The sequence below is a fragment of the Mixophyes fleayi genome, chromosome 4 (assembly GCF_038048845.1).
Source record: "Mixophyes fleayi isolate aMixFle1 chromosome 4, aMixFle1.hap1, whole genome shotgun sequence".
NCBI classification, from domain to species: domain Eukaryota; kingdom Metazoa; phylum Chordata; class Amphibia; order Anura; family Limnodynastidae; genus Mixophyes; species Mixophyes fleayi.
Window position 1 is genome coordinate 219,805,982 of NC_134405.1, and position 18,148 is coordinate 219,824,129.

Consider the following 18,148-nt stretch of genomic DNA (forward strand, 5'->3'; position numbering starts at 1 on the left):
CTTCGCTTTTTTCTATGTATGTTATTTGTCTAGCCTGCTTACTTTCAAAAGACTCTTGACACTTGCATAGGTCACTGGTCTCAGTCAGCAGAGCACACTTTACATTACAAGGTTACATACAATATACACATTTTCATACATGAATATTCCGGTGTGACGAAACGAGTGTGATAACGCTAACCATTCTGTTTCTCATTTCTCACATAATGTGGATTATAGCAAATACTTTTTATAGCCCTTGCTTTTGTTCCCCAGCTCACCAAACTACAATTGCATTGTCCAATTACATGTGGCTAAGGGGACATTGTAGCTCAGTGTAAATATGTATATTGTGTATTATATATTGATGACTTGCAGTAAGGTTATTCAATGTCTTTAAAGTGAAGTCAGGGGGATTGTGGGTAGGGATCAGGTTGCCAGGTGCTGGAGTAGGAAAACTAATTAGTGTCCATTGTTCTCACCAGGCTAGTCCAGACAGGCCATCTAACAGGGGAGGTTCTCTGGAAGGACAGCTCATCTTCACTCCCCTATCCAACCACCCCTATACCTGCACTGACCAATGGTTAAGAAGAATAGACACAGGGGTTTGCCTAGGGAGGGGAAAACACTGTGGAAATTAGACCCTAGATATAAGGAGCCACTCCAGGGGGAGGGAGTGTTCATTCTGGGATTTCATTGATGAAGTGCAAGACTAGTTTTGAGTTGTCGTTCTCTAACTAGAGTCTATATATGCAGCTGAGAGAGATCCATGGGTCGTGAAGTCTGGACAGCCAGGTGACTATAACATCTTAAACTAGTGGGGTAAGGGACAGATGATGTGGTAAACCTGCCTGGCATTTATTTACTGTGTGTACATAATATTCTAGTGTTGTTTGTATGACAATAAATATACTTTTGTATTTTTATAACTGCATTTGCCTGAGTGACTATAGGAATCCTAGAAGGTATTGGGTAGACTTCCCTGGCATAGGAAGGCACCCGTGGGTGGCCAGCCAGCGTGAAGTGGGTAGCATTGGGCCAGATAAACCCGGTATCTTCACATCCGGGGAAAAGCATCACAGATTATATCATTGCCACAATTGGCATATATGTGATGCTTGTAAGAATATTTAGACTAAAATTATCTTTAGTGGATTTACAATGAAGCTTTTCATGACAGAGAGATATTGTTTCTCCAAGCAGAATAAAAACGGGCTAAAGATCAACATGCAATTTAACGTAACAAATAACAACAATTTATTAACCAGCTCCTATTAGTGGCAATGTGTATATACCTCCGCTAATGCAAACCCTGCTAAACTAGTTTACTTTGTGTATCTTTACATGTAGTGTGCCTCTGCAATACATTATAACTGTAACCACTATACTTAATGATTTTATCTAGTATGCTAGCTTTTTGGACTCTTAAATCCCAATGTCCTGTCTCATATTGTTTTCCCATTGGGTCTCACAACGTTTGTTCACTGTTGCTCAATTGTCCATTATAGATTATATATATAGCTCTACTTTATAGAGTAGAAGGCCTCAAGTCTTATCCTGCAGGCCGAGTGGCAGTAAGAAAGTCATTGCTATGATGGTACAATAAGAAAAAGAGGCTTGCCTGGGCCATGAAGCACCTCCAATGGACTACTGAAGACTGGAATTTGAAATCTTAGGTTCATCACGCAGAGTTTTCGTACGCTGCCGAGTAGGCAAAAAGATGATTTGTCAGTGTGTGACACCAACTGTCAAACATGGAGAAGGAAGAATGATAGTCTAGGGCTATTTTGCTGGATCCACAATTGGTGTCTGGCACAGAGTGCCTGGCACCCTTAACCTAGAGGGCTACCACAGCATTTTGAAGTGCAATGCAATACCCGCTGGTTTATTCCTAGTTGGTCAGGGGTTCATCCTACAGCAAGATAATAATCCAAAACATAATCAGAATTACCTTTGAGAAAAAGAACAAGACGGTAGGCTTCATATCATGGAACAGTCTGCACATTCTCCAGACTTAAAACCACCAAGCTTGTTTGGGATGAACTGGACAGAAGGGTAAAAGCAAAGCAACCTACTTCTGCAGTATTGAAAATAACTTCCAAAACAATATTTGACGTCCATTATAGAAAGATTGCCACGAGTGTGTTCGGCGATTATATTGAGATTAAATTTTGGTAAACAAAATGATTCTAAGGGGCGTATTCAATTGTTCCTCCGGCCGCCGGAAAAACGAGCGCTCTAAAACTATTACCGTTAATACGGTAATCACTTGCTGAATTTCCTCTCGCAGCTCCCTGAGCTTCGAGATGAAATTCAGCGAGTAAACTACCGTATTAACGGTTTTTACGCGCAATATTACTGTATAAACGGTAATAGTTTTAACGCGCTCGTTTTTCCGGCAGCCGGAGGAACAATTGAATACGCCCCTATGATTTTATTTTTGTTTCCAATTGCTTATGTATACTATGTTTTAATTTCAGAGTACATTGAAATATTACATTTCAATAAAAACTGGAAAAATGGTAGTGTTCTAAAACTTTTGACCAGTAATGTAAATTACATAAAACATTGAACAAATATTAAAAGGGAGTGGCCATAATACAGTAGCTACCATTAATAATCCAAACATTGTTAATAAGCTTTATATAATTTTGATTAATTACAGTTGTTAATCTTGAAATGATCACTAACAATTACATTGCATTTTTTCATTTGGGGAGGTGGTATGTAAGAGAAAGGAGAACCAAACATTATTCAAAACAGTACTAATAAATAGTGCTAACATCATTAAATAAATAAGCTTAATGTTAGCTAAATCTTTAAAAACAAAATAAGTAATTATGCCATCACAAAAATACATATGATAGATTTGCAAAATAAAAATGACAATGTTTGCATGGCTATTATAAAATAAAAAAATTAGAAAGAAATATTACTGATATGAATCATGACATGTTGCATTCCCAAAGCACAAACAATTTGAGAGGAAAAAACATTAAATAAATGTCAAGGCAGAATAGGGTTTTTACAGAATTAATGAAGTTTGCTGACATTCACTTTGCTACCAAGCCACGCATTCACTATTCCGTATAATAATAATTTTAAAAAAAATTCATAACTCTACAAAACTTCAGTCTGACCACAAAATACAACAAAGTCACCAATAAATGACACAAATAAATCCTGTTATATAGACACGAGCAATGAAGAAAGTGGTATGAGCTGGAGAGGTTAATCCACAATTAACCAATCAGAAAGCACTAACTAATGCTGTTGGTTGTCATCATCTTCCATGTCTATTTGCACCTGCCCTCTCGCAGCCACAAGGGATATAGACCCTGACAGGCGATCATACGTATCTGCGCTGGTTTGCCTCAGCCACATTTGCATGAAAATGCTCTTACTGAACTCAGCTTACATTAGACCGCCACTTCCTCTCCAAGCACAATGGAGGTGCAAGTGACCGATGCGAGCAAATCTGCATGTGTACATATGAGTGCATTCTCTTTGTGGGCATAAGTAGTTTATATATTGCATATATATTTGCATATATTATACTGCACAAACAGATGTAGGTCCCACTCAGCATCAGGCCCTTTACCTTTAGTAGTCTATTTGTTCTTGATTATGTATTTATAATCTTTAATATATTTAATTGTTTGGTTGTGCTCTGCTTAGTTGTTATAGTGGTTTAAAAACTGGACTATTGTTAAAATGTCTAAAAAGAAGATAATAAAAAAAGCAAGGCACAAAGACATAAAAATAGCACTTTACTTTCCTTTTGTCACGATCTGCCTGCAGCATACTGCTTTGCCTGGCAGCTCCTAACCTGGACTATCTGGCTTCACTATTTGTGTTTATTTTATGTGTTAGCAGCAGTACCTCTGATCACCAGAGGTGCTGCTATTGTGCCTGTTCCTAGTTCCTTAGGAGTTAACACTGCCTCACTCATTATTCCATGCACCTGGGTGTGTTCCATATATACCTGTCACTCCCAGCACACATTGCTGGTTATTGTTGTCATATCCTGTTGTTACACCCTGTGGATTCTTCCTCCTGCTTTGCTCCTGTTATTATGCTGCATTGGGATCTCAACATTCATTCTGCTGACCTGTTTTCATCTGTGAACCTGGTACTTTCCTGTGCATCTCCCTATACTTGCTGCCTGGAATCTTTCCACACCTCCTGTTTACCTGCAACTGTGTATACCTGGTAATTTCTACAAGACCATACTACATCATCTGTTCAGTCTCTTCAGCAATAAACTTTTATATTTTTCACCATTATTCATGGCTCCTTAGCTGTATTTCTATATTGACCCGTGACACCTTTCACTATGCCAGGCAGACATGAAAATATTAATTTGTACTAAATTATTTTGTTTATATTTCTTATTATTTTGTATTATATCAGAATTCTGCATTTTTATATTAGAAACCATAAGTTGAAAAGGTTATAACTTTTACTTATTATTATCACTCTCAGGCAAGCCGATTGCAAACATGTTGTATTCTACGTATGACCATGCTTAGCATCTTATAAATACAAATTTATTTTAGGTGACAGTCAGTTGCTATAGTAATGAAAGTCTTAATAATATACACTGCACAGCTATAGTCTGTTAAATACCCATACTCCCATTCCCACCACCATTTTTTTTACTAATTGAAGAATTATATGCTCATGTAAAGTTCCCAATTGTGACGGTTTGTTTTTAAAAAAATGTTAACACTTAGGAACAGTATTGGAAAGAGAATGGAAGGAATTTAAGGTAAAGAAGGGAAGAGGGCAATAGTGTCTCCAGTGACATACATATTCCATGCATTTCCTAATGTAAAATAATACCACATGGATAAATGCCTCATTTAGGAAGTATTATATCCAAAAATGCCTAACAGGCAGATCACCACATGGAATTTAAACAGTCCACCACATTACCTCAAAAATCATTAATGTGATGACTACAGGGCAGCAAGGTGGCTTAGTGGTTAGTACTTCTGCCTCACAGCACTGGAGTCATGAGTTTGATTCCCAACCAAGGCCTTATCTGTGTGGAGTTTGTATGTTCTCTCCGTGTTTGCGTTGGTTTTCTCCCCCACACCAAAAGCAAACATACTGGTAGGTTAATTGGCTGCTATGAAATTGGCTCTAGTATGTGTATTTGGCTATGTGTGTTTTAGACTACCCCCCAATGGGGTAAGGATGGATGTGAGTGACAAATATTTTCTGTACAGTGCTGCGGAATTAGTGGCGCTATATAAATAAATGATGATGATGACTACTTCAAATCAAATGTATAAAAGTACCTATATGAGTTTTGGATTAAAGACACTTACATTGGGTTCTACTTGCATAGCACATTTGCAAATACTAAAGGAATCATGAATTGGGGACATAAAATGTATTTTAGAGCTGCTGAAAGGTCAATTGCTCTATTATGTTTCCTTGGCATCTCACCTCTCTTTGCAGCCACAGTTTTCCTACCTCCAATTTTCTTAATTCCATTTCTTTTTGTTAACACAAATATTCCACACCTTGAACATTTGAGATACATATGTGGTTTGAGGTTTGAAGGCTGCTTTGGAGCCTAGAATTTTGAATTTTGCTGTCCCATGTCCAACATAACACACTCAGTTTAAAATGGAAGACTAGTTTGATCGAAGATTAAAATGAGCCAGTTGGGAAGTAAGGAAATACCTTTCTATGTACAAAACCACCATTCCTCCCTCTTTTCTCTGTCGTGATGTGAAGGAGATGTGCGGACTTTTACTAGCCCATATACATGAAATAGAGAATGAATTTGTATAAAAATACACTGCTGCCACCAATTTGTAACGAACACGCTCCCAGCTGTTGTGACTTTGGGGGTGATTGCTGTATGAGGTCACATGATTCCAGCCCGCAGTCTCTTTTTACATATCACACAGGTTATAGACCTACTGAATCGCCCCAAAACAGCGCTCATACCTCACACACTTCAGGTTTGCCACCACCTATTGAATACGGACAATAAGACCCCAATATACTGTCCCATACTGGCATCCAAGGCTTCTAGCTATCCACGAACTAGCAAGACCCACACCAGCAAGCAAAGGGTAAACTTTTCACACCTCCAGACTGTTACACAAATGTAAATGCAAGCACACACAGCTTGTTAATCAAATGTGTCAACAAATTACACACTGGCATTCAAAGGGTTAACTTGGCCGAGCTATTTTCTTCTTAACAGGCTAATGGATTCGCTAGAGTATCAGGGACGCAACACATTAAATTATAGATTTAATATACAAGTACAGGGCATTCAGATATAAAAATAATGAATAAACAATTAATAGATTGACATACACAAGCAAAACAGTTTAAAATAAAAGGGGTTACATTCAGAATAGCACTTACTTGAGTTGCATAATCTGTTCCATGGGAAATTGCCTAGGAAGATGGACAGCCTATTAATGTGAATTGATTTCCCAAAAAAAGTCTGACCCCTTGCTATACTTGTGTTACGGTGCTGATAGTTACAGGTCTGATAGTCAGAACAGGCCTGTACACGACCTGATGCTGAGTCTACTAGGTTCAGAATAAGGAGGCAAGACACGATGTAGTTCTTCAATAGTTCAATGATAAATAAAACATATATATATATATATATATATATATATATATATCTAAATATGCAGATGATGATATGCAGATGTCAATTAGCCACGGCGGAGCATGACAAGGTGTTAAACACAATAGCAGTCTATTCACAGCACAGATGATAATATGCAGGTGTCCAATAGCCACGGCGGAGCGTGACAAGGATAACACAATAACAGTCTTGTTATATGCACATGAACAGACTTGCAGCAGGCTGTGACTCAGTGGAGGCACAATAGAGATAAACAAAGTCTTTGTAATATGCACAAGGTGATACTTGCAGCAGGGGAGTCCCAGTAGAAGTGCACCAGCACTAGGCAGAAAAATGAAACTCATCCACAGCAAAGACACAGGTTCAGGATACACAGGAGTCCAAGGAATCAGGTTAGCAACAAGTTGCACTGACAGTGAGCAGATGTCAGTGCTGGGTTTAAATAGAGCAGGTTAGAGTGACACACCCTGAGGGTGAGTCATGTGATGCACAGAAAAGCAGAGCAGAAAGGGAAAGGAACAAAACCTGGTCAGGATTGTTACAACTTGGTCTCAGCCTTTTAAAGACACTTCCACACCTCTTTCTACCCCCAGGAGGTTGTGGCCTGTGACACTTTTATCAATCACCATTTGCATGTTGCCTGAATTAATAACTTATTCTACTATGTGATCTAACTTTTCTGTGGACCGTCACACAGATCCAATTTTATCATTAATAAATCCCCTATGACTCTGTCCATCTTTTGATACCAAACATGATGACATTTTGACAATGTGACATACCTTTTCCAAATATATGTGATTTTAGCTATTCCCAGATACCACCCGTACCTGTCCTTCACAACCCTGGTGTGATTTCTGCTCCTCAGTATGGAGTCCCACCCGGATTTCCCAAAATATGAACTATGAAGACATTTTCCTTTGAAGCTCTTATTTACATATATCTTTATAGGCAGTCTTCAAATGCTATCTTTATCTAAGGATCTCAACTAAGCATATGGCTCTGTCATTTACATTTAGTGGTTCATTGTGTTTACACTACCTATGGAAAGGAAGTCAATTAGGAAGTAGAATACATGATAAAAACAATCGATGTCTGTGATCTGCATATCTTAAGCAGGTCTCCTCAACTTAATTACCTCCTACTGGGCTAATTGTTTGCACTTGGGTCATGAGTTCAATTCCCAACCATGGCCTTATCTGTGTGGAGTTTGTATGATCTCCCCATGTTTGCATGGGTTTCCTCTGGGTGCTCTGGCTTCCTCTCACATTCCAAAAACATACTAGTAGGTTAATTGGCTGCTATCAAATTGACCCTAGTCTGTGTGTGTGTGTGTGTGTGTGTGTGTGTGTGTGTGTGTATGTTAAGGAATTTAGACTGTAAGCCCCAATGGGGGCAAGGATTGATGTGAATGAGTTCTGTTCAGCGCTGCAGAATTAGTAGCACTATATAAATAGCTGCTGATGATGATGATGATTTAGGGATGTTACATGGAACATGTTGTATGGTTGTATGGGGTATAAAATTGGGGGAAGAAAAATTAACATTTACCCATTTAGCCGAAGTTTGAGCTATTAGCTTAACATCTGGGTATGAGCAACACAATGTGCAGTCCTTGTCTGCTTTGGGAAAGATCACTATAAAGGCTTCTTTCACTTAAGAAAGTAAAGCTCCATAATCAAACAAGTGTCCAAAAACTCAAGTAACTGAGGGGATAAAATTCTGGGACAATTTTTATATACATCTAGAGGTAAACCATTTGGGCCCCGTGCTTTACCAGGTAGGAAAAGTTAAAGACATGCAAAATTTCTTCAGTTTGAATTAGGACATCCAGCATAGCCCTATGTGTAAAATGTAGTTTAATAAAAGTAACGTTGTCCATGTGTTATTCTAGACATTCTAGACAGAATTCACTGTTCTTTATGGTGAAAGTATATCATAGAACTCCTAGAGGGGAATTCAATTGACAGTGTTATGCTTGAAAATAACGCGGATCATGCACTATAACAAACAACAGCTTTGGCTGCATGCCAGATCATATGTGGTTGAACAGTAGCAGCACTGATATATATATAAACAATTAAATTCTCTGTCTTAATTTATAGAACACAAGTGCATAATGCACTGCTGGAAAGCACAACCAAGAAGTGTTAAGTTGCACTTTTCCATGAGATGGATTCGCATTAAAATTTAATAATAGAGGTGAGCTGAAAATTCCTATGGGGAGGAGGGTGAGTGTGTTTATATGTTGCAATAGGTTAGCAATGACAAATACTGGGTCAAAAAGAATTATCAACTGGATCACGAATACTCTAAATATCTATCAATTGTAAAGAAAATAAGGCACATTAAAACTAACCTTGATACAGTGCATTAAAACTAGCATTAATGCCGCACATTAAAACTAGCATTAATACCGCACATTAAAACTAACCTTGATACAGCGCATTAAAACTTGCATTAATACCGCGCATTAAAACTAGCATTGATACCGCACATTAAAACTAGCATTGATAGCGTACATTAAAACTAGCATTGATACCGAACATTAAAACTAGCATTAATACCGCACATTAAGACTAGCAATAACATTGCACATTAAATCTAACATTCATACCACACATTAAAATAATAAAAGCAAAATATCATTGATACAAGTTTTGACTATAGTGCATTCATACATGCAATATTTATAATGGAGCAAAAATGTTATAGAATCCTCTATTTTAGTCATCATTAGTAAAGTAATTGTCAAAGCCTGCCTCTTATATTAAAGCCTAAATTAGATTTGTATATATATATATATATATATATATATATATATATATATAAATAAGATTGCAAATTAAGATCAAAAGGTCCATTTATTTTGCCCAGTTCCTTGTCTGCGGTAAGAATATTCTTTGTGTCTCTGTCTACTGGGAGCTTGTTTCAGTCATCATCAACCATTTATTTAAGATACTATTTTCTAACAATAATTCTCTTCTTTCCCCTTCAACAGTGGTTCCTTGTTCAAGCATGTCTCCTCCTTTAAAAATATAATCTTAGAGTTCTTATAAACATTAAATGGTTCTGTATTTAAGTTTTATGTTAGAGGACATGTTCGCAATTTTTTCTTAAAGCATATCCTCCAAATGATAATAAGCGAACTTACAAACATTGTTACTTATTTTACTGCTTCCACATGACTGAAACTAAGATTTCAGATTATCAGCGTCTCTGCAGCACAACTGTGCTTGTTCAGACAAGGCTTTTTTTAAAAATTATTATTATAGGAATCTTTCCAATTGTTGATTTTATTTAAAAAAAAGGGCTTAAAATGAATAAATATAGCTGTCTATGGAAATCGATTACAATAGTCACATGATACGCATGAATACAGTTTTAATAGCGTAGAGGTTCATGAAGTGTTTTACAACTATGCATGCAGCATTCTATTTTGCTGCTCTGGAGTGTCTTGCAGATGAGAAAAATATTTTAAAATGTAAAAAATATTATGAAAATCAAAGTATGCCGTAATTTAACACTGTTTTCTATAGAGACGTGGCTGCTTCCTCCATAGAGCAAAATGCTTACAGTAGTGTAAAGAAAAATAAGGGTAGTCTCCCAGCAATAAATCAATGTGCCAGCTGAAATTCTCTAGCTCACAAATAGATGGGTTTAATATATGCTTAAAACTTTTAAATATACCCATTTTTCTGCCAGAAGAGCAGATAACTTGCTCATTCTTGTTACTAGCTTATCTTATTATCAATTAGGATATAAGTACTTAAAAAATTGTGTAGAGTGGCATTTTTATTTGATTGTTTTCTATCAATTATATCCATATTTTTTAAGAGACTTTTTAAGAGAAAAAGGACGATTATAGCAATATTATACAGGTGAAGCCAGAATGTTACGTTCCTGAAATAAAAAAATGTGGGAAAATGAGACTTACATGCACGATTTCTCCCATTTATATAACTTTGGAGAATTCAGTCTCATTTATTTTTAGTCATGTAATATAACAAATTGAAAAAGAGGGCCTGGGGCAGCATGGTGGCTTTGTGATTAGCACTTCTGCCTTACACAACTGGAGTCAAGAGTTCAATTCCTGATCATGGCCTTATCTGTGTGAAGTTTGTATGTTCTCCCTGTGTTTGCGTGGGTTTCCTCCGGGCGCTTCAGTTTCTTCCCACACTCCAAAGACATACTGGTATATTAATTTGCTGCTATTAAATTGACCCTAGTCTCTCTCTCTCTGTCTATGTGTATGTTAGGGAACTTAGACTGTAAACTCCATTGGGGCAAGTACTGATGAGAGCGAGTTTTCTGTACAGCGCTGTGGAATTAGTGGCGCTATAAAGATGATGATGATGAGCTTGTTCGCTAATTATGCATTGTACTATTCTGTTAATACACCTAGTGGCCACTTGATTTGGCACACCTGCTCATTAATACAAATGTCTAATCAGCCAATTATGTGGCATCAACTCAATGCATAAAAGTATGTAGACATTCTCAAGAGATTCATTTGTTTTTCAGACCAAACAACAAAATGGAGAACAAATTTAATCAAAGTGACTTTGACTGTGGAGTGATTGTTGGTGTCAGAGAGGATGGGTTTAGTATCTCAGAGAAGGCTAGTCTCCTGTGATTTTCATATACAAAACTTTATACAGAGTTTCCAGAGAATGGTGCGCAAAGCAAAAAACATGCAGTGAGCAGCTGTCCTGTGGGCAATGAGTGGGTAAATGAGAGAGGTCAGACTGGTTCAAACTAACAGGAAGGCCAGTATTATCTCATTTAATTATCTGTTGCAACAGCGATATACAGAACAGCACCTCAGCACAGAATGTCAAACTTTGAAGTGGATGGGCTACAGCAGCAGCAGACCACACAGGGTTTCATTTTTGCCAGCTAAAATCAGAAAACTGAGGTTACAGCATACTTGCCAACTTTATTAAGTTGGCTTCCGGGAGAGGTGGGCAGAATTCTGCCACATGCGGGAGATTGCCACACTCTCCCGGCAAGTATGGGTTACAGTAGGCACAGGTTTTCCCAAAACTGGACAGTTGAAAACTGTAAAAACATTGCATGGTCTGATGAATCATAATTTCTACTGCAAAATGCAGGTTGTGGGGTCAGAATTTTTGACATAAACAACATTAATCCCTGGGTCCATTCTGCCTTGTGTCAATGGTGAAAGTTTTCTTGGCACACATTAGGCCCCTTAATAACAGTTGAGTCTTCCTGAGATTTGTTGCTGACCATGTGCATCCATCTATGGAAACAGTCTACCTGTATTCTATTGGCTACTACCAGCAGGATAGCGTGGCATGTCACAAAGCACACATCATCTCAAGCTGGTTCCACAAACATGACAATGAGTTCAGTGTACTCCAGTGGCCTTCACAGTCACCAGATCTCAATCCAATAGAGCACCTATGCGATGTGATGGAACTGGACAAATCTGACAAAACAGCTTCCATGTCAACATAGACCTGAATCTCTAAGGAACGTTTCAAGCACATTGTTGAATCCATGCCACAAAAATGCAGGCTGTTCTGGGATCCAAAGAGGGAGTACCAAGCACTAGAAAGATCTACCTATTAAACTGGCCACAGTGTATAGCTATTGTATACATAATTTGTTCTGTTTTGTTTTTCTTGTTGCTGTATTATGGTTAACCTTAACATAAATAAAGAATTAATTAAATTGTAAGAAACGTTTTTTTACACCCAAAATGCATCTCTACTTTGTGTTTCTTGTTGTGTTCCACCAACTAAAGAATGAACCTTGTATACATATTTCATAAAAGCTAAAACATAATACTGTGCTCGTCTCTCGAAGACAGACAGCAGCTTGATCACTAGCTAAGAGACACAGCAGCATCCCTTTGGGCAGAGCACTTTGTAAATCACTTGCGTTTAACATTTTTTGTTATATTTTACAGAAATCAATATCAATAAATGAGCAACCACCACATGATAACCTCTAATCATTATTTTATAAACCACTTAATCCTTAATGTCACAATACCTGCTTCTCAGACTGGCCATAACTTTTTTTCCCTTTTTATGATCTGCTATAATCTTCTTTAAAAGATTAATATTTCCTTCAAGAATCTTAGGGATGGCTGTTTGCCACATTTCACTGTATCCTAGAATAGAAATACAATTTATTATATGCATATTACAGTTGTTTGTTTCCAGGATCACATTGGAGTTTAACTAAAAGAAAAATCATCAATATTAACAAAAAAAGGGCTTTGGTATTTTGACAGTGAAATAGCACAAACTAAAAGCATGCTCCACCTAGAACATACTTACCTGCCTTATATACCTTTATACAGCCCCACTCTTGGAGATCCGTCAGGAAGTGACAATTTGCATCATTGCACTGAAGATGGTGTGGGATTATGTTTCTGGGATTCAGGTGAAATATTGGATGCATTCATTTTGTAGACTGAACCAATATTCAGGACAGCACAGCCAATCTATCAACTAGAAATTTGTGCTTTAGTGATTTTTGGCATGAGGTGCCTCTGTAATAGCTGCACTGTCATAAATATTGGTCCAACCCACTAAATGTCTGGCTCCTAAGAAAGCTGCATTTTAATAATACATACATAATAAGTAATCTGAGATGTGTATTGTTGCAAGCATGCCTGCATATTGTGTACTATAGTTTATAGTGTGACATACATTCAGTACTTCCTGTTTTGTTTCCCTATTTAAACAAATTCCCAAATTTGCCCCCAGCAGATGAACCAAATAAATTTAATTCTTGAAAAGAAATACATATCACCATCTCTTGTTTCAATTTCAACATTTTGTGTGCTATTACCTTCAAACTATCAGTCAATCAGCAGAAATGCTGAAGGGGTTAAGTGAGGAGCTGAGGTGTGACTTGCAGGAGATCAGTACTATATGCAGGGGCTGCCTGGGCTGGGGGGCATATGCCCCCCGGTCAATCCAATAGTGGGCTACATTGGGCTGGATCACTGGGCCACCTGTATTTTCTCTCCTTTAAAATAGGCTACTGAGTCGAGTCTTGCCCCAGGGGCTAAAACTTGCCAGTCCTCCCTTGACTATTAGCACAGGACGTCAGAGACGAGAAAGAGAGAAAAAGAGAGAGAGAGAGAGAGAGAGAGAGAGAGAGAGGGCAATTTGATAGAGAGGTGTAAAAAATGAGTAAGAGCTGCCTCTGTCTAAGTCTGAGACCCTTTTTGCGAACCACAACAAGAAGCAGTTACTAAAAGTCTGCTATCAGAGCTATTTTCTTAAGGCTTGATTCATTAAGAAAAGTTAAGCAAAATATTGAGTAAGTTTTCTTACTCAAGTTTTCTGAACAAAACCATGTTGCAATACAAGGGGTGCAAATGAGTTTATTATTTTGCACATAATGAATATACTGTCTGTTTTTCATGTAGCACACAAATACTTGATATCTTATTTGTACACTGAAATTTAAAGTTGTCTAGGACATGCCCTACCCCAAATATAAATTTACCATCACATGTTAAATTTATCTCCCCCTCCAATGCAACATGGTTTTGCCTTACTTACTTTTGCTTAACGTTCCTTAATGAATCAGGCCCATTGTGTCTTACAGTTTACATAATTCCTTAATATACCGTATTTTCTGTCAACAGATATTGCATAGTTACTAGGCACCATAAACTTGCATACTGCACATCTCTCTCACATATAACTCCCATTCATATAACTAAAAGAGTTAATATATATATATATATATATATATATATATATATATATATATATATATATATATATCAGTAAATAATAAGAAGTATGTCAGATTGTTAGATCTATGTACAAAATGTGGAGACTAATATAAGGCCACAATGAGGTTTCATTTGTAGCAATTGTCAATTAAACCTTATAATCCAATTTACATTTTCTCAAACAGATGTACACTTATATATGAGTCTTATAGGTTGTGGTAACATATTATCTTTACACATACAACTGTGTGTATAAGTAGTAGTAACCACTATATGTCCAGCTGAAGACACAAATCCATATAGTGGGATATTTTTTAACCTCTAACCTTCATATCATATACTACATGTGATGTTCCAGCGGACTACTGTTATCACATATCCTCTTTACTCTCTGCAATTGTCCCAAAGGAATGTTCTTTTTAACTGAAGCTAGATGAAATGAGATATAGTGCAAACAAGTATTACGCGTAAAAGGTTTCCAATATAGGGTAGAACACAGCCTATGTCTTTTCTTATAGTTTATAATATACAAAAAAGTTATAACATTTTGATTATATGTCATACTGAATTTTATAGCACCGAATGATTGATCAAAGGTTGTTTGAATAAATTCAGCCTGCATTCATTTCCCCTCCACAAAACATCATCATCCACATATCATTTTCAAGTGATAATATCAGTGAAAGGGTTATTATTATATATAGTAATTCTCCTATTTTCCAACCTACACATTGACTAGAGGTGGTGATATCAGGGAACCAATTGCAATTTCCCTGCAATATGCAAAAAGGTCTTTAAATAATTTAACAATAACAACTATAACTGTTCAACAACACTATAACATTTCCAGCAAAGTATCAGAATCAGCATATGCTTCTCTATTTTCAAACAACTCAAATAATACACAGGAAATTCATGCAAATGGTGTGATATCATTAAGCATTTAATGCAATTTATTTGTATTTGACATGTGATCTTTGCTGCTTAACCCTTAATGAAATACTGGTCGACATACTATATTTTGCCATAGGCTCCAAAATAAAACCTATGCCATATATACTATGATCCCTTAACACAATAATATCACCCTTGATTGTTTTTGTAATGATGAGGGATAGGATATCTTTTAGATTTTGTAATGCTTGCATTTCGTCGTGTGAAAAATTATTTTTATTTATAGTAATTATAGAAACTATAATTGCTTATGATACAGATCATTTCATTGTGACAATACCTCTTTATGAAAATGAAATACATATGAGTTAATACTGATCATTTTAATTATAGACCTTAATTATTAAAGTTGTGTAGAAGGCCAGGGGGTAAATGTATCATACCCCGTTTTTTTCATCTCGCGGGAGATCGGCGTCTTCGCAGCTAAAATTTAAAGGGGCGATGACTTTACAAACCATCGCCCCTTTAAATTTTAGCTGCGAAGACGCCAATCTCCCGTGAGATGAAAAAACCGGGGTATGATACATTTACCCCCAGGTGTCCGTCTGAATGAAAGTGAAGGTTAAGCCCGCTTGGCATCTCCAGAACAAGTTACATTAACTCTACCGTATATGCCCTGCTATAATATTCTTATGCACATAGGCCCTTAAGTCTTCATTGTTTGCATGAAACTTATTTTCCAAACATAAAAACATCATGTGCTGTTTTTCCTGAAAATTATTTTGAGGTAGAATCATGTTTCATTGTGCCACAAAATGTAAACCTTTTACAAATTACAAGTGTGGTTATATGTGTTAAATTGTACATTTCCTTATGCCAGGTGTTGTGCTGTAGTGTTTATTGAGGTCCATTAGAACTGTATGTACATATTGAAGGGTCATGACTTCACAGTATAACAGCAGTACAACTGTATCATATCAACTAGACCTTGCACTTTAGTACATAAAATTAAACTGTTAAATTGTATTAAGATAGTATGGCTTTATAATCATTAGATGCGTTTATCTGCTTAATTGTACCTTTGCAGAACTCTTTCAGATCTTGACTTAAATTAGCTGGAAAGGTATGTCCGCTAATATTGTGGTCCCTTACACGGCATCCCCATTCAATCAGAAGCTAAATAAAAATAAAAACACATTCTAAAAGTGACAAAACACAAGAAAAGTTAAAATAACTAACAAAAAAAGTTGCAGTCTGCAATACCAAGTCATGAAAACATACTATTAGTGGAACAATTTAAACAAAAATAAAAAAATGTTAATTTGTATGACACTTGCATTACTCTAAACAGCATCAAATTTTCTAAAATATTTTTGATACTAAAGGGCACTAACTCCACTTTTCCCATGTGCTGCCACAGAGGCATATGGAGACTAGCAGCTCACAAGAGGATCATATAGTGATTTAATGTGTCTAATGGGTGAAGAGGTTCACAATAAGTGAAATCCCAATACTTTTGCTATATTACTGTTACGGATCTGGTTTGATACAGGCCTGATTCGTCAGAGCAGGCCTGTACACGTGACCTGGTGCTGAGTCTTAAATAAGGTTTCCAGAATAGTGAGGCAAGGCACAGATGTTGCTTCTACAATAATTCAATGAGTAGATAAACATGTATATAAATATGCACAGATGACAGGAATGAAATATAGTCTGCAGAGGTCTAATACAGATATCACAGGGTTAGATTAATGAAAGCAGCGACAAGTGTTGCAAATCACAAGGAGAACATCTAGCAATGCAAGCATCAATATACACAAAGACATAGTACTGGAACTGAGGCAGTGAGGAATCCAGAGCGGAACACCACAGACAGCAATGCAGAGACCCGATAAGTCACAGTGCAGAGATGGACAAACCGGCAAAGTTAAGCACACAGGAGGGTTGGTAATTAGCTATGGCGGAGCGTAACCATGACTGTAGCAGAGGCGGTGATACAGTGTAGGTGCTAATTAGCCGCGGCAGAGCGGGACAAGGTGATATACACAACAGCAGTCTTGTTCATTGTACAGATCATATCAGCTACGTTAACCACAGCAAAGATGAGAATAGTCTGTGCTCTGTGCACCACAGAGAAGGTAGCAATTAACCAATGTTCAGGATATCACAGGGTTCAGTAATTAGTAGATGTCACTACGCAAGGAAAAGTCTATACACTACAGAGTCCAGGAATTAGCAGTGTAAGTGAACCAGTCTGTTAGGTATGACAAAGGTTCTTATACAGCAGGGTTGAAGGTAATGATAGAGTATCACAATGAAAAGTAGAGGTACACTTGAGTGTAAACAGAGTCTTTCAATATGCACATGAAGATACTTGCAACAAGTAAGTCCCAGGAGAAGTGCTCCAGCACTTGGTTAAAGAAATGGAATTCTTTCACAAGGAATACACAGGGTCAGGATACACAAGGGTCCATGGAATCAGTGTAGCAAACAAGTTGCACTGACAGTGAGCAGGAGTCATGTGATCCACAGGAGAACAGAGCAGACAGGGAAAGTAGCAAACTTCGACAGGATTGTTACAATTATCCAAGTTAATACTTATAAATAGTGAATCTGTGGAACCCAGTTCACTAGATGTGCACAACAAACACCTTGGATTTTCACCAACATACCTCCTAATGTTTATAAAGGCAAAATCAAGACAATATAAGCCCCACCCTCGTTTCACCCAAAATTCATCCTATCCCAGCCCCCAAGGGAACCCTGCCCACTTCAGTGTAAACTGCTCTCTATTCAAGGTCTTTGCCTCAAACATCAGTACGAATGAACTACATTTATGACAAAGTAATTGTCCTGAAGAATGTTTTGTAGATTTGCCCAGGTCAAGTGTTTATGACATGAATATACCCCTTATT

The 18,148-nt window shown here is 37.1% G+C and overlaps 1 protein-coding gene across 1 annotated transcript in view; it reads right to left on the reverse strand.

Moving 5' to 3' along the window:
• Nucleotides 1–18,148, reverse strand: part of LOC142150074 (uncharacterized) — a 124,665-nt gene that overhangs the window by 87,896 nt on the left and 18,621 nt on the right. The window contains exons 6-7 of the mRNA XM_075205318.1: nucleotides 16,313–16,409; nucleotides 12,632–12,752 (exon numbers count right to left, since the gene is read on the reverse strand). Of these exons, the coding sequence (XP_075061419.1) occupies nucleotides 12,632–12,752; nucleotides 16,313–16,409 (218 nt within the window). The remainder of the gene's footprint in view (nucleotides 1–12,631; nucleotides 12,753–16,312; nucleotides 16,410–18,148) is intronic.